General features: G+C 37.0%; 1 protein-coding gene across 5 annotated transcripts in view; it reads left to right on the top strand.

Moving 5' to 3' along the window:
- Positions 1–26334, top strand: part of CERT1 (ceramide transporter 1) — a 79718-nt gene that overhangs the window by 44986 nt on the left and 8398 nt on the right. The window contains exons 1-10 of one of the 5 annotated variants that reach the window (XM_033520313.1): positions 808–855; positions 3531–3638; positions 4452–4590; positions 5545–5628; positions 11115–11272; positions 17142–17234; positions 19897–19983; positions 20923–21015; positions 21611–21688; positions 25879–25974. In XM_033520313.1, the coding sequence (XP_033376204.1) occupies positions 823–855; positions 3531–3638; positions 4452–4590; positions 5545–5628; positions 11115–11272; positions 17142–17234; positions 19897–19983; positions 20923–21015; positions 21611–21688; positions 25879–25974 (969 nt within the window). In that variant the 5' untranslated portion in view covers positions 808–822. Of the gene's footprint in view, positions 1–807; positions 856–954; positions 976–3530; positions 3639–4451; positions 4591–5544; positions 5629–11114; positions 11273–17141; positions 17235–19896; positions 19984–20922; positions 21016–21610; positions 21689–25878; positions 25975–26334 lie in introns of those variants that run through there. The other 4 variants (XM_033520314.1, XM_015652263.2, XM_015652264.3 and 1 more) reach the window with 4 other exon arrangements.

Raw genomic sequence — 26334 nt, forward strand, 5'->3', positions numbered from 1 at the left:
TAATTTCAGTCCTCAGAAATGCATCCTGTACTGCCTTACCTGTAATGTGTATTGTATTCTTTCTGTCTGGCATAATTTCCTAGGGTAGCCTTGCCTTGGCTCATCCTACCACTATCCCATCTTTCTGAAGCATTTGCATCAAGTCTAAAAATTGCTTTTGGAACACAGTTGTTTTACAGAGCTTATCTGCTTTTTTTTCACCAAGCCTTTCATAGTACCTTCCAGGTCTCTTTTGTTACTATTTTTTTCTATATTCTGGTTTTTTTTTCATAAGGTATTGCGGCTTGATTTCTTAGATGTTTGAGTGGGATTTTTTTCACAACTACTGTAGAAAATGAGATTAGAGTCACTGTGGCCTAGTATCTGTTCCATCACCTTCTGGGTGAGCTGAATGCCTTAAAGGGAGGAGCTGCCTGCTGGTTGTGTTATGTAAAATAATAAATAATTTATAATTCTAACTGAATATATCTGCCGTTGTGAACAAACCTACATTGAAGTGCTTCACAAACACTAAATTGAGACATAACAAAAATAATTCCTTGAAGACATGTGAGAATAATTTGCTTTATTTGATTTAAGTGGGAGAACTTTGCCATGAGTCTGGGCTTTATTCAAGGGTAATATTTTCCACTTAAGGATCAGTGCAAGCAGTAACCGAGATCTGCAATATGATTCTGCAAATACTTAGCTTTTTTTTATTGAAAGCAGCTTTTCTGGCATATTGCCTTGTTGCTGATACTAGCATCTGCTCCAGTTAAAGGATCACATGAAGCTTTGGATCATGTGGCTCTTTTTTCTTGTCTGTTGTTAACAAAAGGATTAATGGATTTCATGCATTGCCTTAGAAAGCTGAAGGTGTTGCAATTACTATCAAATGCCAGTTTTAATGTAGCTTTGAAGCTGTGATGTATGCATGGAATTTCAAAGAGCTGCATCTTTTTACCAAGCATGGCAATTTGGCGTTAGTGCTTGATGGTATGAATTGATACGACTTCTACAAGTAATTTTGTTTTCAAGCAGAAACTGTTGATTTCTATCATATGGACTCTACCGGCTTTTCCAGTTTTTGTCTTGGGAAATTAAAATTTGTATAAACAGAAGGAATTTTGTCTACATTCTTCTTCTCAATGTAAATTATTATTCCTGCAGTGATTAGTTAACGATGATCTGCTTTGCAAGACATAAATGCGGCAGTGACCTGCTCTCGTTTAGATGTTGCGGTAGTAGAATGGTGGGGCTTTGCATGATTCATGCTTTCTTTGTTTGTGTTCATCTGCCTGCATGTGTCTGCTGTGAGCAGGATGTCTGTGCATCAGCTGGAAATGAGTACTTATTTTCTCGTTCTTGTGAAAAATAGGTATTCTCAATGTAATTTTATTTTTTCCACTTGACTATTCGAGCATAATTGTCTGACACAGTTTTGTGAACATGGTCTGTAAATGCACATGCGTTTGATTCATGATGGGTGCTGTTCAGTCTGCTCTTAATGCCTGCTGAATTTTCTTCATAACAAATAGTTAATTATGTTGCACCTTTTTTTCTGGTAGTCTTTGCAAGCTGATAGCTGTATCCATATAATCTTGTATGCTGTTACATGTACATGGATAAACTATTTAGTGGAATTAATAATTACAAGCATGCATGAAAGAGAAATAAATATTCAGCTGAAAAGGTATCTTAAAAAATCAGGCTTACGTGTTGATGTGGAAAGAGGGGTTGTTTTTTTTTTCACCTTCAGTTTTTATTTTGTGAACTAAATTAGCTGAGCACTGACTGTAGGCATAATATTGCAAGAAAAGAATTTAATTCATAAGTAGAATATAAGACATCAGATTTTCTACTTACAAATTTACAACTATTCTTGGAAGTTCTAAAATAGGACTATAAAGGTGTGTCTTTGCCTAAATCTCAGGTAAAGAAAACCAGAAATTTCACTTCCTAAGCTTAAAGCAAGGTCTTGCATAGGTGCGTCATTCTCACTTTAAGGACAAAATCAGAAAATGCTTGCTATCCTTAGTTAAAATACTCTAACTTCAATGAAATGGATATTTTGGCTACATTTTAAAATTGATCTGTTCTTTAAGCCATATCCTATTAAAATGAAGTTTTAGCATCTTTCATAGTGTATACAACTTACAGAGAAAATTAAATTAATTTTCACTGTCAAAACTGACTACAATAAAAACATCTTAAGATTTGTGGCATGTGCTTAAATAAATATTGATGGTAGTGATTAAACATGAAGTCTTTTTAGAGTTTCATTTAAAGGAAATCTTTTAATAAATGTTTCAAAGTGTTAGGTGACTCTTCTGGTTTATGCTTATTGAATGTTTTTGTAACAAAGCAATCGTCTGCTCAAACTCTTACTGGTAACTCAGTCATACATACTTTGTCCCACTTTGCCCAAATTGTTAACCAACACTTCAAACAACCCTTTACCATTCTCTGCTTTTTAACTTACCCACACTCTCCTGTCTTCTCAAAGCCTAAATACCAATTTTTCCATAAAATGTACAACTGGAATTTCATCATTACTTCTTGTTTGTTCCACACCATATGTTTTGTCTCCCCTCTCCCTACCCCATTTGAGTTTTGGTGCTACTGCAGAATTTATTCCTGTCAAAAATCCTTCACAGTTGTTTCTGTCTACTTGATCAAACTCATCTACCAACAGTATTTCATATATTATTCTGAACCATCTATTTATTGCTTGAATTCTCTGTCAGGATTTTTTATCTCCTTTGCCATGGACATCATTTACATTAACATTTTAAGAAATTATTTTCCTTCAGTTCCTCAGTATCTGCTTCTGTGTGACTTGTGAGAAAATTGGTCAAACTGTTTTTGAAATGTTATTCTAATCAGGAGATGTTTTTCTTTTTTCATTGTTTAGTTAGTTCCTATTATTGTATCTTTTTTCTTACTTTCAATGTCTTACCTCGTTTTATGTAGACATCTGTTCTCATGAAAAATTAATTTCAGTCTAATATAAATATTTTTGCCAAAGAAGCCAGAATCAGGAAAAAAACTTGATAGTAGTAAATGCCTGATTTTCTTTGATTTCTATTTTGTTGCTTTTAAAAACAAAATGGTATTATTTGTGTGATTAGACAGGTGAACTGAATCTGATTATCATAAGACTGAATTTAATCCCCCAGTTAATTGTAGAATAATGTAAGTTTTTTAATAGGCTATGAAAAGTTACTTCTTAGGAATGAATTACATAAACCAAAATATTGAAACACTGTCCCTTTTTTGAACCATTAAATGTATATTGTTTTTGGGGATACATAATTCCTTGTAGGTAACAAATTATTTTAAAAATCAATCTGATAATAATAAGCAAGTTTATAATAACTTCACAGATACTGCATCAACATCTTAGATGCAGGCACAGCTTTAGTTATTGAAACCTCTACTGCAAAAAACAAATGGGTGGGTTTCAGAAAAATTTATATTAATCTTGTTTTCATTGTTTTGATTTTATCAAAAGCCTCAGCACTCTAGGTTTTTGTGTGATTTGTTTTTAGACTGAATCTGGCTATGGATCAGAGTCGAGTTTGCGGCGCCATGGCTCCATGGTGTCTCTTGTCTCTGGAGCAAGTGGATACTCTGCAACATCCACCTCTTCGTTTAAGGTTGGTGCAAAAAGTTTTCCTAGTATTTGCGCATAAATAATGTGCAACTGGAAAAGAAGTAACATATGGAGACTCATTCACGTAATTACAGGAGAAATATAAAATATTTAGTTAAAGTGTTCAGATGTCATTAGTGCGTCGTATGGTGGTGAAGAGATGATATGAGAAGCTCTGTCATGCCTCTCATGCAATTGTCCCTTTTAAACTGTGGTGTCACCTTCAGTGGCAGGAAGATCAAACTTGTGTGTTCATTAACTTTTTCTAATTTACTCACCAGAATATCCTGGGCTCCAAATGAAAACACTAATTCTGTAGCTTAATAAGCGTGATACACCACTGGCTGAAAAATTATGGCTTTCCTTGTGTCATGCATATGAATATTTAATATTTAATACATGAACTGAGTGGGCTGTACTTCTGGGAGAGCAGAAGAGGAGCAACACACGAAAGGGGAATAAGGGATTGGAACATTGATCTTAAAACTGGAGCTGTCTGCTTTCAGGCAAATATGTACAAAGTTGTTAGCGTGCGCGTTCACGTTTTTAATAAGCTTTTGTGGAGTGCTCTGAGGTAGCAGATGCAGTCAGGAGAAAACATTGAGACCAGTGACAAAATGAATATAAAAGGAATATTCGGATATGGTTTCTTGCGACATTAAAAGTTGCTGATATCTAAAATGCCGCTAGTGTACTTCAATTTCTTCTTTACAGCTGCAAAAATATATTTTTTAAAATTAAATTAGACTTATGCTGCATCAAGCTATTGTTGAGTATTGATAGAAACGTCTCAGGCTTTTTTCATTTGTGTTTTCAGAAGGGCCATAGCTTACGTGAGAAGCTTGCAGAAATGGAAACCTTTAGAGACATCTTGTGTAGACAAGTTGATACTTTGCAGAAATACTTTGATGCTTGTGCTGATGCGGTTTCCAAAGACGAACTCCAGAGAGATAAAGGTAACGCTGTAACTGAAAACTCTTCCCTCCATAGACTGTAGTTTTTTACTGAGGAAATCTCTTGATACTGTTACAGTATAACTTAATGTCATATAAAGAAAATATGTCTTAAATTTAGTTTAGTAAAGGACCAATTATTTGCATAAATGCATAAGCATGTTAATTATTTTTACTTTAGAATTCAGATTTGCTTTAAAATCTATTTGATGTTAACCTGTAGCTGTCAAATGTACAAAGCAATGCTCTTTTTAAGTGGTTTTTTAGAGAATACCAGTTGCTAACCCTGATGAATTCAATTTATTTTTGTCTCTTACCTGTTACTTTGAAAAATAAATGGGATATTAGTTTTGATAGAAACAATACACTGTTCTAAGAAGTTAAAATTGCTGGCTCAAGTAATGCTTCTGAGATGTATTGGCTGGAAATAACTGAATGCACACTTGAGACCAGTGATGTGGATGTCTACATATCTGTGAATTGTGTATATCAGAGCACATCTTGTCACTGTACCTGTGCGCTCTACTGAGACATTTATATTCATCCCTGTATTTATTCTGGCAGTGTGAAACTGTCCGTAGCAATAAAACACCAGAGAAGTGCAATTTCACTTTTTTTTTTAACTTTCCAGTGTAGAGGATTAGATAGGTACTGAATCATGGCTTCTACTTAGCCACTTGTAACACCAAAATATATTGCTCTCACCAGGTGATTGAATGCTAAACTTCAGTGCTGAGCAATGCTAGATTATGCTGTTAACTGACATTTACACTGGTAGTAGTCTTGGCTCAAAAAAACAAAATGAAACAAAAACCAAAAAAACCCCTAAAGGGACTGTTGTTATAGGAAAAATATGTTGTTATATGGCTAACCATGAAGACAGTCTTAATTCTTTCTTGCACACCAAAGAACTATACAAGCTTTCTCATTCCCATAATGCACTCTCTCTCAATCTAGTGGTAGAAGATGACGAAGATGATTTCCCTACAGTACGTCCTGATGGAGATTTTGTGCATAACAGTAACAGCAATAAGGAAAAATGTAAGTGTGTCCCATTTTTTTCAGTAATGAAAATTAGAATGAGTGGTATGGTGATAAGCCTGTTACAAGACATGTGTTTTATGTGCTTTTCTAAGCAGAAAATGGCAACAATAGTTATTTAAGTGTATGTGTATGTGAAGTTCTTAGTTGTGCTGTAATTCTTTAGCAGCTTTCCATGGTCCTCTGAGTTACTCTTGATTCACACAAATAGTAATGCAAGCTTGTCAAGCTGGAATTTCCTATTCTGTGTCTAAAGTCGTTGTTGCTAAAAAATTCCATTGAAACAGCTGCAATTCAAATATTGGGAACTGAGATTTTGTAGCAGGTTATTGTAAGTGTTACCTGCTTTAGGAGTTTGATGTAGTTCAGCACTTTCCCACTTGGGGATGTCCCCCTATAGTTTTCCAAGTACTATGGCTATGGAATGGTTAAGATAGCACTGTTACTGATTCTCACTTTTCATAGTTTTATTGCTTTTTTGCTGTCCTTTTCCTTGTTATAATGAGCAGAATTCAGATTTTTATTCTTACCATAAATGAACTGGTTATTGTTCTCACTGTACCCATGCAGCAAATGTGAAGAACTCATGCAAGTGTTGCTGTTCAAGAAATCTGATAATCTGGCCTGGAGGAAGTTGTGTATATATATTTAAATTGTATTTGCATTCTTCTTAGACCTTATGTTTTCTGTCTGAAATATTCTAGTGTTTACACTGTCTACTTGTTGGTAATTCAGTTAGTCCTAAGGTATTCCTTAGACTTGATTCACTAAGCTTGGAAGTTGCACCTCCAGTTTCAAGTGTGATGGAATCTCCCAAAGTACTCACGAGGAATGTTTTTAAAAATGTAAATAGTTTCATGAAGAACCTTGAAAATAAAGGGCAAAATAAGCCTTTTCTGTGTCTTCTGTGTTCTTTTGGAATTGGCAGTTGTTCCCATGTATTACATATTTCCTTCCTGTATTTAAGTGATTTTTCTAGAGCATATCCAAAACTGTTGTGATGGAAGGGGAAAGGGAATGGAACCAGCTTTTCAGGTTGCTTCCAGAATTCATCACATAAGTAGATTTTTCTACTGAGGATTAATTGTAATTCTGATTTCAGAGATTAGGTAGCATAAAACAGAAGTTTTTAAGCAAGTGTAAGCAGGTGTGTGGTTCCACTAATCCTGTTGTCTGTATGAAACAGTACTTTTTCCAAATTATTATTTATTTAAATTTTTTTTAGAGCTGCAAGTTAGATTTCAGAAAACTGAAAAAGCCTTCTTGGAAAAACGTTAAGAGTTTAATTTTACTGCATGATTCATTTTGGAAGAGATGTCTTTGTCAAACTCAGTTTTTGTACAATCATGTAGGAGTTTCAGTTTAATTTACCTGTAGAAAATTTTTTCGTATCTACTTTGTTCTGGCACATCTGCAATATATATGCATATTCTATGGGGAGTGTCATTAGGAAAGTCTGTATTTTTAATCCAGCTGATCATCAAGCTTTTGGAATTTACACGCTAAAAAATTTACTTGATTAACTAAATTACTAATTACAATTAAAAAATGTAACTTGATATTACAGATACCTATATAAACACACACTATAGCTCACTACAGGAAATAATTCTGCAACCCCTAGCCTTTTGCAAAACTTCTAATTCCAGTTGTTATGAGTCTTGTATCCTATTAAATTTACTATCCATCAATTATTTCTATGAAAATATTTATCTCCGTTTCGGTTTCTCTGTGCCTCAGTTTGATTTCTAACAGCTAAATTCATTAAATATTTAGTAGTTGAATGCTGCAAAGCTTGATTAGAAATGAAAAATTAATCTCTATCTTAAAGTGGAATCAGAAGTGATGCAGTGGGGGCAAGTAGATGTCTCAGGTTGAGACACCCATGCTGATGTATTGGGCAGAAAGAAAGGTCAGACTAACTGGCAATGAAAGTTTTCTCTTCAGCTTCACCCTTTTTAAATCTTAGCCCCAAAGCAGCTGTTAAAATTTGGTTTCTCAGATTTCAGGTTTTCTTTTTGAAATTTTGATCCCATCCTGGAAGGACTCTAACAATCTTTTTAACTGTAGCTCACAAGTGTTTGCCTGTTTATTCTGAGACTGTTCTCCACTCAGTGCTTCAGGAAGTGAGGCATAGGTTCAACCTCTTAATTTAGCTTACTATGATATGGAGGAGTGTTTAAGCCTTCTGTTCAAACTACTAGTGCACCAATCACGACTAGCTCAAATCATTGATTTAAGACTGACCTAAGGGACCATATTCACACTGATTTTTGCAATTTGTTCTCTGGGTGGGAGGAGAAAGGGAATGTAAGTGTGGACATTTGTGTACTGTTCTGAAGGTGATATGGATCAGGAGGCTTTTTCTTTTCTGTGTTCTGTAGGATCTTAAAGTGAAGAGGGTTAAACAACTGTGAAGTTGTTTAAATATATTGATTGCTTTCCAGTTAAAAGATCTGGTAACTGGAATTGTGATCATATATATAAAACAGCAAGGCATGGTATCTGGCTGATGCATAAGAGCCCACTGGGTTCTTATATTCAGGAATGTAGAATCTTGAACTCTTAAGTGTTCCCATTCATCCCCTCTGGAAAGAGAACATATTTGGACTTAAATTTTTTAAGAATAGGAAAAGCATATGTAACCTGCTTAAGGAACCACCTTGAATATGGAAGATGATTTTTGTACTGTTTGTACTGGAACCATAAAGATGGAAATGGTACAAAGGCTGAAGGAGAGAACTTTCCAATTCCAAAATGCAATTTATGTTGGATTTTAATCCTTTGAATGGAGGAAGAATATTTGCTAAAATATTGCTGAAAAATTGAGGTTATTCTTGGAGGAAAACTAATCATATTGGTCCTATTGCAATCCACAGAAGATAACAACAGTAGGCATCAAGAAGTGGATCATGGACACAGATTTTTTTTCACTTAGAATTACTTTAGTGATAAAATACGTTAAGGGAGCATAAAATGGAAAAGATGGAAGAACCTCTTTCTACTTACTGTCTTTAGAAGACTTTGCTGTTTCTCTGGAAAACAGATTTGGTCAAACAGTGGAAAGGTGTTACCAGCAGAATCTTGGGAACAAGAAGAAAAAACACCTGTCCTAACAGACACAGAGGTCTAGGAAAGAAAAACTAAAGAGCTATTGGAAGGTAAAGAATGGTATGATGGATTTCTTTTATGAAACACAAGAGAAAACAAATCAGAAATAGAGCATAGATGGGATAATGAAAATGAACTGCTTGGAATATTGTTGAAATTGAAGTTAGGGTGGGAGACAAATTATCCTGCTTTTTTCAGTTGATGTCATGCAGTTTGATAACCAAAGAGCAGTTGCAACAGTAAGAACCTTTTCCTGTTAGTTTTTACCTTCAAATATAGATCTCCAGATGCCTGCTTTAATTTTGAAATAATCAATATTTAGCTGACATGGAAAAAAAATAAAAGGAATTGGAAAGATGTTTGGTCTCTCCAAATAGAAAATCTCTTCACAAGTACTTGTTAAGTGCTGAAGTTCAGTTGTTTCTGAGGTAAGGATTGAGGTAATCTCCCAGCATGTTTAAGAAAGATACTTTGTGTTTAGGAATGAATCAAAAGTACTTATATCCATCATAAGGAACCTGTTGAGTGACCATATTTTCATGTAAATAGGTTTTTCATCTTTCTGCAATATGTTCATTTTTGCCTATAATTGTAATGACTAAAAAACTTAGGGCACTGGCTTTAAGTCTGCAGCTCGGCACTTATAATACCTACTCTGAGACTAGTCATTAAAGAATGGCTTAGAACTGTATGGAAGTGTTAATGAAATATGGCTGAGGCCTAGAAAGGGACAAAAGTTCTCTCTTTTCCAGAAAATTAAGCCGTGTTACTGTTTTTCCCTTAAACTCTACCACAGAGATTTCTGAAATTATTTCTATAATGTTGCAGCTAGTGGCAGTTTCTTCAGCATGTCTACATATTTCCTAACTGAGAGAAAAAAATCACATCTGCAAACAGTATAGCAGTGCTTTTAAGTCTGCATGTGAACATCACCTACAGCAACAGGAGGAATTATTAGTGTGACGCAGTCTTTTTCAGCTGTGAAGTATTAACAACTGTATGTTGTTAATATGTTAAGTATGGACAAAGTTCCTGTGTAATTTTAATTGTTTTCACTGGAGTCACTGCATGACCTCCTTGCCAGCTTATGCCACTTTCAATCTTAGTCTGTTCTGTGTTCCCTCTGCAACTGCTGGGGAGGGAGAGCTGCTTTGCTCGTTATAATTTCTGAAACAGTATTTTCTTTCTCTTGCTTTAATTTTTTTTTCTCCTCCAGCTCCCATCACCTTTACCTTTTAGGAAATGTTCCTGATTAACATGAAAAAAAAAAGTTATATTCTACCATACTATGTGTACTTCTTGATGTGTTTGAAGTTGTGTGTAGTCTGTAATCACTTGTTTGAAAAAGTTTGATTCTTTCTAAAAGGGGGGCATATAAAACCTCTAGAGACTTAAACCACTGCTGAAGACCATGTGATGATTGCTTTCTGTTCCCAAAGTGCAGACACTGTGCTCTATCATTAAAGAATGTAACTGCTTGAAAGTTCTGCTTTGCTCTTGCAGACAAATAAACTTACTCAAATATTAATTTGTACTTTTTAAACTTTAACAGTGGTATGTTGACAAACTGATGGACTGGAGAAAAAAATTGTATCAAGCTAGGTGATAAGTCATGAGCTTGCTCTTTGGCGATAGCAGTTTAACTTGCTGGGTTCAGTCAGCTTCAATTTGAGTGTTACTTCTGCTTTGTAATATTTTCTGACATTCATGTGCAGCACTTGATATGTTATTACGCCAGCCTACGTACCAGTTTGACATATAATAGGTACTTCTTTTTGTCACACATTTTAAACGACTTGTTTAAATAGCCTTAGCAACAGATGGCCTGGTTGACAGCATGAAGCAGTTCTTGGAACTGTAAAACTCACAGTACTTGGAAAATTCAGTACATTTGATGCTTTTATCTTATACCTTTTTACTTGGAGGTTTTAAAAATCTGTAATTACGTGCTTAAAGCAACCTTGAATTATACATTTTGGGTTTGATGACATTTTGAAATTGTTCCTTTCTTGGTGCTGAGTCTGATATGTTTTAAGGTTGCTCTGTGTTAATTAGGCCCCATTTCAAGCTGTCAAACTGCTATTGTTACAAACTATTACCACTCCCTCCACCCACATGATTTGCAGAGTGCAGAGTAATACAGCATTACAAGCAGGCTTGAAATACAGTATAGCAAGCTGAAGCTGCAAGGATCTGTTTCTCCTTCTGGATCTTTTTCTTTATCCTGTGGATAGCTGTGGACATTATTACCACTTTAGATTTTTATTTTTAAATTAACTTTCTAGCCAGTCTGTTGTCTTCAAATATAACACATAGATGTGAAGTGCTTGTTTGATCCAGGGCAGCTATCAGTGATCTCGTATATGTGTTTTTAGTGTTTCCACATGAGACACCCAAAGGAATTAATGGCATAGACTTTAAAGGAGAAGCTATAACTTTCAAGGCAACTACTGCTGGAATACTTGCTACACTCTCTCATTGTATTGAACTCATGGTAAAACGTGAAGAAAGCTGGCAAAAAAGGCTAGATAAGGTAAGATCATTTTCCTTTTACTTTTGTTGAAAAATAAAGTTTCTTTAGCTTGAAATTGACATTTCAAATAAGCTGTTACTAACTTCTGTGCTCAAACAACTGTTTTTATTTTTATATACAACTTTTATTAATTTCAGGGGTTTTAATTATTAACCCTATAAAATGTTAAGGAGCTTTGTTCTGACTGGTGATATAGTGGCTCTTTCCATCATAGTGTTTTTTTCACAACACTTATTCAGATGGTAGTTGTATATTCTTTGTGTATATTAAGAACCTGAAATTATCTCACAGTAATAAGTGTATTGCTTATAGCCTTCTGACACAGACCCAATTATTCATGCATGCAAAATGATGTGCAAGTCTCTGAATTGTTTTATTTTGATAAGAGGTGGTGACAACACTGGGGAGAACAGCCAGTTCTAACTTTATATGTCTCCTCAAGATAAAATTATTTCACTTTACTTTAGGAGATGGGTGAGATTAAGTTATGCTTTATACTAATAGGTTAAATCTCCTGTTTGGTGTTGGAATATCTGTTATTCTAATAGCAGAGATAGTTCATTCTGAACCTACTCAACCACTGTAACAGCTCTAAAGGAGCAGTGTCTTCTTGTCTGAGATCTGTTGTTGGAGGCATGGCAGGTTGTAGTTCAGGCTTTAATTTCTAGAATCTTGCCATTGCTGGCTGGTGTGCAGTGCAGCCGTCTTTTTGTTCTCATTCCACCTCTTTCCACACGGTATATATAATGTATCAAATCTTACTCTATTTTGTGATACAGTATTCAAACAATGATCATGCTCACGCAAAATGCATCTGTGTTTGAATCCTTGACCCTGTCTTCTGTGTTGTTTGTGCATATGTTGAAGCCTGGCCCTATCTCTATTGTGACTTCTATCAACAATTCTTTACTGGTTCATCTGAGCAGTTGGAAGAATTACAGTAAGTCCAAGACTTGAAGCTGTTTGTGGAATCATAGGGAGTTCAGGTTGGATAGACAGACCTCAGTAGGTCTCTCTTGCTCTTACCCTCATCTTAAAGTAAGGACAGTTTGAGTCAGACCAGGTTGCTCAGGGCATTATCAAGGTTGTAGATAGCACAGCTCTTCTGAGCAGGTCTACTGCTCACTTGATGCTAGACTGAAAAGGTTTTGCTTTATATCCGGTTGGAGTAACTTTTATTCCAGTATCTGATGCTTATTTCTGAGCATAGTTCTGTAAACTATGAAGAGTCTGGCGGAGTTTCTTTATTAGTTTCTTGAACATATTGGAAGGCTGCTGTTAGGTTCCACAGCAAAAGCCTTCCCTGTGCTGGACAAACGCTCTTCATTTGTGCTGATGAGACTATCCTTAGAGCATGTTTTCCCTTCTTGTAGTTCAGCATATTTTAATAAAGAATAATATGTTAAAATAAAATTTAAATTTATTTAGATTTGGGGTTTCTCACTTTTTTGTTGTCTTCTGGACTAACTTTAAAGTACTTGTATAAGATGCAAGTGGTTTGCAAAATCAAACCTAAATTTCACTTGGGGTGTCATGGGACTAATATCTCATGCAGCATCAGTAAGTACATTTGAAAGGGGCTCACAAACTTCTTGCAACTTCTTTTCCCAGGAATTAAATAGGCAAAAGCTCGCAAAACCTCCGAGTTTTCAACTTGCTTTGCTTTGGCATACTCGCAAATTTCAAAAAGGCCCATCTGTCAGTGACATTTTCTGGGGTTTAGAGGACAGTCATGGTATTAAGTACCTTAATTAGTTGATAAAGTCATTACTTTTTATTCCTCTCTTTGCTCACCTTTTGGAGGAGGAGAATTTTTATTGAATTGAATAACTAGAGTTGTGGTGGGATAGCCTTGGCAAAGGGTGAAATGCTGACCACCTATTCAGCAGGATTAGAGAGAAAAGTAGAATGAAAAAGCTCATAGGTCAAGAGAGAGACAGGAAGATTGCTCCCTGGCATTTGTCACAGCAGAACATCTTGACATGTGGGAAATCAATCTTGATTTAAAATAATGGGAGGTTAATGGGAGACAGAAGGACAAATGCTGGGTTAGCTTTCTTGCCCCTTTTCCCCAGCTCAACTTCATGCCTTCCCCTTAGGCTCCTCTACCTAGAATCATAAAATCATTAAGGGTGGAAAAGACCTCAAACCTCATCAAGTCCAATGGTTAATGTAACACTTCCAGATCTGCCACTAAACCTGAGCCCCTGAGTGCCACATCTACACCTTTTTTAACACTGCCAGAGGCAGCGGTACTACCGCTTGCCAGTGCAGGGCAGCCTGTTGCAATGCTTGTCTGCCCTTTCAGTGAAGAACTTTCTCCTAATATCCAATCCAGCCCTCATCTGCTGCAACTTGAGGCCATTTCCTCTTCTCCTTGTGCTTGTTACCTGTGAGAAAAGACCAAGCCCACCTGGCTGCAGCCTCCTTTCAGGCAGTTGTGGAGAGCAATGACTTCCTCTCTGAGCCTTCATTTTCCACACTAGGCACCTTCATCTCCCTCAGACACTCCTCACAGGACTTGTGCTCCAGACCCTTCACCATCTCTAATGCCCTTCTCTGGACATTATCTCCACATCCTTCCTGAGTTGAGGGTCCCAGAACTAAACACAGGATTTGGGGTGTGACCTCACCCATTCTGAATACAGGGGGACAAACCCTTGCCCTGCTCCTGCTGGCCACACTGTTGCTGGTCCAGGCCAGGATGCCATTGGCCTTCTTGGCCACCTGGGCACAGCCTGGCTCATGTTCAGCTGCTGTCACCAGCACCCCCAGGTCCTTTCCAGCCACTCTGCCCCAGCCTGTGGCGCTTCCTGGGGTTGTTGTGACCCAAGGGCAGGACTCAGCACTGGGCCTTGTTGAACCTCACACCATTGGCCTCAGCCCATGATCCAGCCTGTCCAGATTCCTCTGCAGAGCCCTCCTGCGCTGCAGCAGATCAGTGCTCCCACCCAGCTTGGTGTCACCTGCAAACTGACTGAGGCTGCACTCAACCTCTGTGTCTAGATCATCCGTAAATGTATTTGGATTGCCCCAAATACTGAGCCCTTCCAGCAGCACTTGTGACCAGTCACCAGCTGGATATAACTCCATTCACCACCACTATCAGGGCCCAACCATCCAACCAGCAAAGAGTATGCTCGTCCAAACCATAGGCTGCCAGTTTCTCCAGGGTAATGCTGTGAGAAATGGTATAAAAGGCTTTAGTGAGGTCTAGACAGATGACATCCACAGCCTTTCCCTCATCCACTAAGGAGGTCACCCTGTCATAGAAGCTCAAGTTGGTCAAGCAGGACCTGCCTTTCACAAAACCCTGCTGACTGGGCTGTGTGCCTTGATTGTCCAGTATGTGCTGCATGCTCTCACCTGAGGTAGTATGTTCCATAACCTTACTGCCTGCTAGCAGCAGGCAGTGCAGGGTGAGGAATGGAATGTTTGCAATTAATCCAAAACACTTCATCTTTGAAATTCCTTCCTCCTCCTTTTTCCTAGCTTTAGTGCAGGTAGCCTCCATCAGAGACAGCCCTCTGCGAAAAATCTGTTGCAGTGTGGATCATTCATGAGACATGGTTCCTTCAGGAAATACCCCTGCAGTGTGGACCTAATATGTTCTCTGCCCTGGAGCTGCACCTCCTCATCTTTTTGGTCTTGGCATCTCCTCTGTGATTTCTCACTTTTTCTTCCAATTCTTCTCCCCACAGAGTGTTTTTTATTCTTTCTTTTTTCCCCTCAGAGAAGTGTCACATACATGGTGAATGGGCTCAGCTGTCTGTTGCAGTGAGTCTGTTTTGGAGCTGGCAAGAGCCACCTGTGTCTGCTGCTAGGCAGCCCTAGTCTCCTCCCACAAATGCTACCCTTGTGAGGAGCACCTTGATGCCTGCACTCTTAAAGACACCAATGGACTGTATTCAGACCTCTACTACCATTATTCCATAGTGGTAGAGCTGCTTTTGGTCTAGTTTTTGTCCTTTCGTTTTAGTGCTTAAACATCACTTTTTAAGAGTAGCTTATGGGCCTGATCAAAAGACTTTGCTTTCTTTCTGATACATAGATGTGGGTTGAAAACGATACAGATCTTTGTATTTTAGGTTTTCTTGAATCTGTGTGTAAACCTCTCTGAAAAGGAAATAAATATTTTTGAGATGATAGAAGTATAGGTTCTATGGTTAGTTTTCTTTAATTACCAAAACAGTCAAATGTGAATGAGATTGCTATGAAGCATGTAGTATTATCTAAAGCAATTGTAGTTAGAGCTTTTCTTTCCACCTTTTGCATTTAGCTCTTAAGATCTTGAGCTTGACTTTGTTTCTAGTGCAGTATATAATACATTGAATGTATTTTAAAATAGACTTTTCTTAAAATATATACATATTGTATACACCAAGGATTTTGTCATTAATGTTTGATCCACTGTTCTACTTGCAACAAAGTCTTTGTGATAATGCTTTTCACGTTGTCTTGACTGCCACGGCATTTTTCTATTCTTGTTTCTGCCTTCTTTAATACTATTGCCACAAGAAGCTAGCAAATTTGGAGAGCCATATTTTGATACATGCGAATTATAACTAATTTCCAGATTGAAGTACAGAAAGTGTAGGGATTTGAGGTGAGTGGGAGGGGTTGTGTTTTAAGTGGGGTCTGTTTGGTTTTTCATTCCAAGCCTGGAAAATTTCTGTGCTTTTTCAGTGACTTATACTCAAGTCATGCTTTATATATCCTCGGGACTCTCCAGTTCCTTTAAAAAAAGATAAACATGCAGAATTTTGTGAAATCTGTTAACAGGTACTGGTTCTTCAGTCGTTTCAGAAGGGAAAAGCCTAGAGTCACAGTTAAAAACAATATTGTCCTCATCAAAGCGCTTTTTTTTTTCTTTTTTCTTTTTTTTTTGTGTGTGTGTAAAACTATACTACCTTGTTCTACATCAAAAATATTGCCTAACTGGGAATGTTATCACCAAATTCTCAGTAACTCAGCCTTTCAGTGTTGCTTTAGGGTTTTCCACTGAATCTTAAAATTTCAGTTTGGGTTGCTGAATAATCATACCCTTATCTGCAAGAAATAGTGTGTAATGTCCACCTGAACTGGCTTTCACCTGAAGTGATTTTGAAAGGGGACAGAGAACCATCTTGTGAAAAAAAGCTGATTTTTGCAAGAATTTCAGAAGTGTTTATATCTTTTTCATGAAAAGTATCTGGCAGTATGCAGAATTTGCAGAGGCAATATTAGACTAAGTCTAATAATGATTTTCGCATTAGTACTATTTTAATAATGATTTTTGCATTAGTACTATTTTAGCCAAAATACACAATGATACAGTCACCATCAGGTGTGTATATACACTGGCTCCTAGTACAATCACAACCTCTTAGGGGAGAAGGATGTCCAGTTGCACTCTCTGCCTGGAGTCCACAAAATGATTCAAGTTGCCCTAATTATAGATACAAACTTACAGGGTGTGAATTGTTAGTGTATCACTACATTCAGCAAGTTAGTTTTTTACCAGTTTTAGTTTTTACCCTTTGTTTTCCCTGCCAAAGCATCTGTATCAAGGAGGTTTATATGAAACATCAGATACAAAGTATGAACCCCAAGGAAGAATGAACAACTATGCTTAAACTAGAAACCAATTTTTGCTTGATGATCTGTTTTCTTCCACATGATTTAGAAGGTATCCTCAAGGTAGCTAGTTCCCCAAGCTTTCTATTATATATGTATGTATATTGGCACATATAAGGCATACATGCAAATAAACTCAGAAACTCATTATCTTTGCAGTTGCTGCTTGGAAAAAATAATACCCCGGTCATTCAATTTATTGTCATGTTTACAATTCATTTTCACTGCATTAAATGATCATGTAATTTTACAGGAGACAGAGAAAAGGAGAAGAATTGAAGAAGCGTACAAAAATGCTGTGACAGAACTGAAGAAAAAGTCCCACTTTGGAGGGCCAGACTATGAGGTACAAATTCTACCTTTGAAATTTTTTAAAACACTATGACCTTTTCTGGTGGGTTGACCCTGGCTGGATACCAGGTGCCCACTAAGCCACTCTACTACTCCTCTCAGGTGGATGGGGAGAGAGGATATCAAAGTCTCCTGAGTAGAGATAAGGACAGGGAAAGGTCACTCACCAATTGCTGACAGAGGCAAAATTGAATCATCTTAGGGAAATACAGCTTAATTACTAATCAAATCTCAAAACCATCCTTCCCCTACTCCTTTCTTCTTCCTGGTTTTAACTTCACTTCCAAATTTTCTGCCTTCTACACCTCAGCTGTGCAGAGAGAAAAGGAGTGGGGATTGTGGTCAGTTCATCTCACATTGTCTCTGCCACTCTTTCCTCCTCACAGGGAGTACTTCTTACACTCTTACCCTTCTCCAGGGTGGGATTCCTCCCACAGGAAACAGTTCTCTATTAACTCCTCCAACATGAGTCCTTCCCATGGACTGCAGGTCTTCATGAACTGCTCTACATCAGTCCTTCCCATGGAATGCAGTCCTTCAGGAACAGGCTGTTTCAGCATGGGATCACAGTCCTTCCAGTAAACTTGCTCCAGCATGAGCTTGTCTCCGTGGGGCCACAGGTCCTGCCAGAAGTCTGCTCCTGTGTGGGCTTCCTACCAGATCATGACATTCTTTGGGCATCCACCTGCTCCAGCGTGGGCTCCTCAGCAGTTTGCAGGTGGATCTCTGCACCTCCATGGACCTTCCATGGGCTGCAGGGGCACAGCTCCAGGCTGTGCAGAGGCTGCAGGGAAATCTCAGCTCCAGCATATGGAGCACCTCCTGCCCCTCCTTCTTCATTGACCTGCTACCTCCTGAGCTCTTTTTCTCACTATGCTCTTCTCCAGCTGCAGTTGCATGTGGTTTTTTTTTCCCCCCTTGTTAAATATAATATCCCAGAGATGCTGCCATAGTTACTGATGGGGGCATGGCCTTGGGCAACGGCAACAGCAGGTCCATCCTAGAGCCAGCTGGCACTGTCCCAGTTGGACATGGGGGAAGCTTCTGTCAGCTTCTCACAGAAGCCACCCCTGTAGCCACTAAAGCTACCAAAATCTTGCTACACTAACTCAGTACACTTTTAAGACTGGGTTGTTTCTTAGGGAGGAAAGTGAAGTTTCACAAGCCAGTGAAAGTGTGATTTACAAGTGTGTTCATGCCACACTTAGTTTTTTCACCCTGGAAAATGAAATTGTATAAAGAATCTGTCTTTAATTTCTTGAGTGGAAGTATATCTTTACCTTTGATGCTTTGCTTTTGTCTGAAGTATGTTTCTTACAGATAATTTTGTTGATTTTTTTTGTTATTTTCTCATACATTTGATACCACTTATATGTAATTGTACTTTCCCTTTTTATTTGTTCAGCTGTAGAGATAAGTAAAGCAAAAATATGAAAACTCTGACAGTCCTAGAAGATGAAGTTTAACTTGAACTGATTTTTAATTTGTCACTGCCACTTGAAATACCTTCTTTTCATGTTCAGATTTTAAGTTCCTTTCTTCCATTAAATTGCATTTCATCAGCATTCTCCTCAATGAGGTATCCTCAGTTCTATCCTAAGATGCATAAACCAGCTTTGAAGAGGAATTGTAGAATGGTTTAGGTTGGAAGGGATATTAAAGATCATCTAGTTCCAATCTCCGTGCCATGAGCAGGGACTCCTCCCATTAGACTAGGTTGCTTAGTGCCCTATCCAACCTGGCACTGAACACTTCCACAGAAGAGGCATCCACACTAATGTAAGCTAATGCACCTGTAGTAAAGTAAGCTAGACCATTTCATGTGTATTAATCTAATACATTTTCTACTTTCAAGTCATAGCCTGAGAAATAATACTGTACAGATATTTAAGATACTTGACATTAGATGAATTGTTGTCACTGAGACATGCAGTGTTAAAGAATAAAATTAAGTTGGACTTTGTCTACTAGGTTATGAATCCAGCTGCTTCTTCCAGGTGTCACTGCTGATACAGTTTTGGGGGGTTTTAATTTGCAAGACTAGGTTGTTTTACAATACAGTAAAAGCAGTAAAGCTAATTTTATTAAATTACCATTTTAATTAATAAACCAGCATTTTCAGTCCTTGACTTAACTCTACCAGCTGTTTAGTGTTAAACTGTTATTTCTGAGAATTTTCAATAGAGATCCCCAAAATTTTGTCTTCCTTTGTATTTTTGAACACATACCTGAGTATCAATGCCTTAAAGCACTTTTACACTGAAATACTTGTAATACTTGTATACTTGTGTAATAACTACACAGTTATGTTAATGATGTACTTTACTGACCCTGTAAACATTTTCAGGAGAAGATATTTATTAGTTCAACCCTACATTTGGTGTTAAAGCATACTGACACTATTACTCAGTTTCCTGGGATTTTTTCTTCTTTATGCCACTATCATTAAATTGTTTTTAGAGGGAGACACTTCCTTTAACAAGAAAAGATTTTCAGAGAACTTGTAATCCAAGAATATTGATGAAAATGTTGAGATCTGTAGAAGAAATTTGTTTCCATCAGTTATACATGAAATATAAATATATATTTCTAATATTAAATTGAAGTGTAACTTTTATGTCTCCAGAATTTTTAACTAGTTTTTTCTTGTGCTCTAGGAGGGTCCTAATAGTCTGATTAATGAAGAAGAATTCTTTGATGCTGTTGAAGCTGCTCTCGATAGACAGGATAAAATGGAGGAACAGGTACTAAAACTTGAAAAATGTCTTAATGATGAGCACTTCCTGAGAGACTTCTTTGACTTACAGTCTGTTCTGAGGGGTATCTCCTGAAGCTCTAGTTATTTTATTCTAACACTGATCAGGGAATTTCCCTTCCTATTTTTACAACAAAATATTGCTTAATACTGATTTTGGGAAAGTAACTTCTAGATATAGCTTGTCTAGAAAAGAACTGTGTAAATGCTAAGTTTATTGAGTGTCTCTAGTTTCTAATTCCTAAATAAATGTCTTGTATGAAAATTATCTATATGTGACTGCTGCCCTTTTAAAATAAAAATATCAAATATTACAGCTGTCTCTCAAAATGTAATAATTGGTCCGAAGTTCCTTTTTACTTTAGTGATATATGGAATAGCAAAGACATAGTTCTGCTTGGCTACTTCACTAACTCATTTCTTGAATACACTTCAGTGACAAGTATCAAAGGGATAAGATGCATTCTAGAAAACACACAGAGTATGAGAAAGTATAGTAGCTTATAAAATGAGATGGAATAACGAAGTCTTACATCCTTTGTCTTTAAAGACTTTATGCTTAGGAATATAGTGAATAACAATGACATGAGATTTAAAAGACTTTCTAGTGGACCTGTAGTATCCAAAAGAATTTACCTTATGTTGGGATCTCCTAGCAAAGAGTAAAGGGTTTGAGTGACTGTGATAGTACTACATGGATTTTTAGTTCTGCCAGTGTGTTTTCCTTAACTCAGAAATACACCTTGAAGTTTGGATGAATTCAGTCTTCAGGCCCACTCACTGAGAATTCCAGTGGGATGACAGCTTCATGCCTGTCATGGACAGCATTAGTTGTTGTTGGCACTATGTAGATTGAGCATGACTCACTTTGTTTCACAGTCCACCCCGTAGCAGCTGACTAATAATAATTAAACCTATGTTGTTGCAGTCCCAAAGCGAAAAGGTTAGATTACACTGGCCAACATCCTTACCTTCTGGAGATGCGTATTCTGCTGTGGGGACTCATCGATTTGTGCAAACAGTAAGATATTTATCCTGATCTTCTAAGAATAATGGGCTGGTCTGTGCTGATTCTATGTAACATTTTATATGGGTAGGTGAGATTTTTTTGGTGTTTCTAGTAACTTCCAGTGGCCTACTTATTTTCAAAAAAAGTAGCTGGAACTGAAGAAGGACTGCTTTTTGTCTTGGCTCAAAAGTACTGATTTGAGAATCTATTTAGAATCCTCTCTATTTGTATCAGGTTTGTCAGGCAGAAAAAAAAGGAAAAATTCCAATTGGCTAACTCCAGCGTTTTCAATATACCTTCACCCACATTCATTGAACTGGTTTTATTTTAAAAAAATTTAAAAATTAAAAAAAAAAAAACCAGTTGGTTGTATCAGAATCCATTGACTTGTTTTTTAATGTTACTGGAAACATTGTGCTCCTGTCAGGGCTACACTGGGAGCATAATATATAATAGGTGCATGAAATAAGCATTTGCTGCTGTGCTTGCTGCTTATGGTGCTTTTGTTTTCCTTTTCTTCATTATCTTGTGCTTGCAAGTTGGTACTGAATGCTCTGTTGTGCCTTTGTTCTGATTACTTGGTTTTTTCTTTGTCTGTCTCTGGTAGCCCTATAGTCGCTCTTCCTCCATGTCTTCCATTGATCTAGTCAGTGCCTCTGATGATGTTCACAGATTCAGCGCCCAGGTACTGTATTGATGTGTCAAGTGGGGGTTGCATATCTTTGCTCTATTTCATCCTCTTCTCTAGAACCTGGTTTGTTGTTTTGTTGGTTTTTTTTTTTGTTGTTACGTCAATCACTGCTTGCTTTAAACTAGTACATTGAGACAAACAAAGGAGTTCTCTATTCCTATACTAAATGGTTGTCTTTCTTTACGTACAGCTTGCATGCATACCACTTGTGCAGAGGCCCAAATCTTGTGAAACTATTTGGTTTACTTCAGTAGCTTTAATAAAAATGCCTATAGTTGGAAAATTTTGTATCTCTAGTTATAATGAAAGTAGAATATGTTTTACAGAGGCTGGAGAGGTTCTTTGCTTCAGATTGAATAGTTTTTCTTGTGTTTAAATCCAAGGTTTGATTTTTGTCTGAAGTGTTTATTTGTAATGTTATTAATACATTGAATCTTACAGTTCACTGTTACTGTTTTTTACCTATATGACTAGTTTGATTACCAAAAGGCCATTAAGCATGTTGAGAACAAGACTGTGGGTATGACAAATCATATTGAAGAGTTTATGTATATTCACTTGTCCTTCAGAAACTTAGTCTGACATCCTGAATATGTTAGTGTTGCAATACTAACATCTTCCAGTAATGTACAAAATTACTTTAGGTGCTTACTAGGGAGATGATAGTTTAGAGTAGAATTAGGTAAGGTTTTGCTTTTTAGTCTCCAAAAAGACTAAAAGACTAGTTCAGATATGTTATTCATGCTGTTTCTTTCCTTCTGTGCTCCATATGTGATGGTGAATCTGGAGCTTCCTTCTGGGATCTGCTCTTCTGGAGGCTTTTTAAAGTATTAGCAAAAGCTACAACCATTCTTTCTTTTTTTTTTTTTTCCAAACAGGATTTTTTTTGTTGTTGTTTGTTTTGTTGTTTTCTGTTCATTTGTTTGTTTTTTAGCAGAGCCTGTAATTTTATTACCTGCACACATTACTACCAGCTTCATGAGCAGGACCAACACTTAAGGACTAGCCTAGTGGACTAATATTCCAAGACCTTTTGCAGTCAGTTTATTTCTGAAATCTGAACTTACTGAAATGGAAAAAGTATGCAAGTCCTATTGTACAGCAGCGATAGGCTCATCTACCAGTACTCCAGTAGCTGAGTTAGTTTTCTAAGTTGTTTTTTCTTTGGAGGGGTAGTAAAGTGAGGAGATAATAAAGTAGGGGAATAATAAATAATAGAAAGCAAGTTTGATTGCCAAGATGGGAGCTAGTACTCTGTCAGATTGTGGGTACAGAGATCATACAGCATAGGGGAAACTCATATTTGCCAAGATATTTTCACCTTATCTATGCCTGTATTAGCATCTCATGTTTCATATTATTCATATGCATTCATATGATAAAGCTGAGTTTTAGAGCACCACTGTGACTGCAGAATTGGTCACTTAAAAACAAACCTGAGGTGGACCAGGTCCTTATCACAATCGTGGTGATGGTTAAGTATCAGGATCAGGAGTGAAGTTGCTCTTTTTGCCTGCTGCATGGATTATACTACATGAAAGTTAATATGAAGTGCCTCCTAATCCAGTTTCAAGTTAGTGGACTCACTTTAGAAAGTATGAATATCCATCCCCACATGCAGTTCCACCCTCCAAGTATTTTCCCTAAAACAAATTTTTGCCTTATTAACAAGTCACTCCACCTGCTCTGGAGTTTCAGTTCTACTGAACAAGACAACAGAGAGCATGATGCAAACCTTTTCATTCTATCTGCTGTGGATTTCATTAAAAAATGTACTAAAAATTTGCCTCTGTCCCCAGGCTGACAATTTGGCTTTAGGAAGGCAAGTTCATATCTTGATTCTTAATAAATGTAACTATTTTCCAAGACTTTATGTGAATGAAGCCAATTTTATCACTAAAATGTCAAGTAGCAACTTGCAACCCTGTTTTTTAAGACTGAGACATAGAAACATGTATTCTGATGGGAGCTGTTTCTTAAGTGTGCCCTTAAGAAAGGCATTGTCTCTGCCAGTTGAGTGGGAGTTCAGATCACTTTCTTTTAAAGATCTATCAGCTTTGTAATAGGTTCTGAGTTGTTCTTAGGCCCTTTGAGAGGAAGAACTTGCCATTCAAAGTTCAGGTAAAGGCTGTATGGCATACAGGTTGCAAGGATTTTTGCAGACCATTCTTGTTAGCTAGGAACCCAGAAGTAATAGAGAGCCTCTCAGGTGAGAGAGAATTTTTTTATCTTGACTGTGCCTCTGAAATAGGTGCAGGTTGACAGATGGTGACCAGTGCATATACTAAATACAATTTGTATAGACAGTGTGCCCAAGCAACTTGTGTAGGTACTGCATTTCCTGGTGAAGCAGAAGTCTATTTAAATTGTGTTCCTGTGGCTGCCTCCTTCTCTTCCTTACTTGGTATTTCCATTATCCCTTTGCATTTACTACATAAATCAAAAAGTATCAAAAGACAAAAGTAAATGCATAAAGCATAGCTTTGTACTTAATAAATTTAGAGGTGGGATAGAAAATACATAGAGGCCTGAAGGTAATGGCAAATGTTGAAAGCATGGCAAGGATTCCATTCTTACAGAAGTGTGACCTAGAGCTAATAAATTGAATATTTAAATAGCCCACATTCTTACCTGGTTTGTAATTTATTGCTATTGTTTCACTGGGAAAAAAGGAAGAAACTTTTGGAGGAAACTTGGTTAGTGACTGGCAGCAAAAGTTGTCTTGTCTAGAAGCTGAAACATAAATCTTGGTGGTGCTTTTTGTTCACTGAAACTCAAAACCAAAGCACCAAAAACCTGGATTGATAACTTTTCCTTGTCTAGAGAAGTCCATGCTTAGTTTAACTAAGACAAGCTAGGATTTTCGTCCAATGGATTTTGTTTATTCATGCTGTAATTCTAGAGTTTTATGTTATTCAGTTGCCTTTTTCTTTCTGGTCTTAAGTGTACTGCCTGTTCAGTACATAGTACAAACAAAATTCCTGCCTTGAATTAAAAGTAAATAATATTGTTCAATTCTGTATCAATTAAAAAAAGATTAATTGTTACTAATTTTGCTTTCTACTTGTTTTCATACTTGCTCAAATATGTTTTACATATTCCACTGCACACTAGGCTTCATACTTTTGTAAGTTGTACAAAAGCACCCTAGAGTTCAGACAGTTTGTGATTGTGCACTTCAACTAATCTTTGTACTGGTCAATTAACTAATTTTGTTTGTAGTGCTTTTCCTTTTAAAAAAAAAGGATATTTCCAGTAGTTCAGGAAAATGCTTTGAATCATGTGGACGTGCTGCTGTGATAAGTCTTCGTAGTCATCTCTTTTTTAAGTGGAAAAAAGTTGTTACAGTGTTTTGAATATTTAAAGCATTACACAGCAATGGATACCCTATGATTTTGCTTCTGTTTTTATTTGGGGCATTTGGAAAAGGGGGAACCAAAGAAACAGAATAATATATTAGATCTAAAATAAGCATCATCTTCCTGTCCGAGTATCCATTTTCATGCATAATACTCACATAGCTTGATAAAAATATAGCAAATATTTGGCTGTAAAAAAAAAGGCACAGCTGCTAGCAAAATAAGTTTTAAATGAACATTTGATAATTATAGAATCTCTGTACCATCATAATCCTTTGAGTGTGTAGGCATTTCTGGTTTTTTTTCTAGATGTCAACTGTGTAAAGATGCCACTGAAAAAGAGCAGGCATGCTTTGCTTATGGCTGTTTTCTTGACTGCTCTTCCAATGACTTTTGATATGCATTTGCTTTTCAGAGCTTGTCAGTCTTCCTCCCTAACCCCCTGCCTTTGTTGAGCTTTTTAAATGCTCTTCAGTGAATATCTTACAGTGCATTGCAATTCCATTTAGAGGTACTTGTTTCTATCTGCTGAAATAAAGAGCTGTTTTAGGTAGGAGTGATGAGGTTTGACAGTTTAAAGGCACAAAGGCAAGATAGGAAGTACCCACAGAGTGCAAAGTTGGAATTGGAATCAAGATTTTGGCTTTTGTTTCCAAAGGCCAGCATCATTTCCTTGTTACTAACCTAACAGAGAGCTCTCTCATTCAAATTCAGCTCCTGCGCAGGAATTGAAGTATTAACTTGTGACTTCCACTGCAGTACAGTATCTCCCCAAAAAGATGGAAGGAATGAGTTAAAAATGCTTGGGTTTTTTTTCGTTTACAGGTGGAAGAGATGGTACAAAACCACATGACATATTCCTTGCAAGATGTAGGAGGAGATGCCAATTGGCAGCTAGTGGTAGAAGAAGGAGAAATGAAGGTAAATGTTTCAGATTTGATTAATTTGTATAAGATGATACACTGTGAATACAGATTATTCCAGTGCACATTTGTACCTTCACTGCTGGACTCCGTGATCTTAAGGGTCTTTTCCAACCTACATCATTCTATGAGTTCTGGAGATATTATCAATCAGCAATTTATGCTATTGAAACTTCTCTCTGGGAGTACCATTGTTTAGGTTGGGACTGGGGTCCATGAGAACTGTGGCTTCTAATATATTTATTCATACAAAATTCTGTGTAACTCTTGCAACAGATTAATCGTTGCAGACTCCTTTCTCATTCCCTCCTACTTAAAGCTTGATATCAAAGTAATGTGTAAATTCTAATGTGTACAA

This window comes from Parus major, chromosome Z (genome assembly GCF_001522545.3).
Source record: "Parus major isolate Abel chromosome Z, Parus_major1.1, whole genome shotgun sequence".
Lineage (NCBI taxonomy): Eukaryota > Metazoa > Chordata > Aves > Passeriformes > Paridae > Parus > Parus major.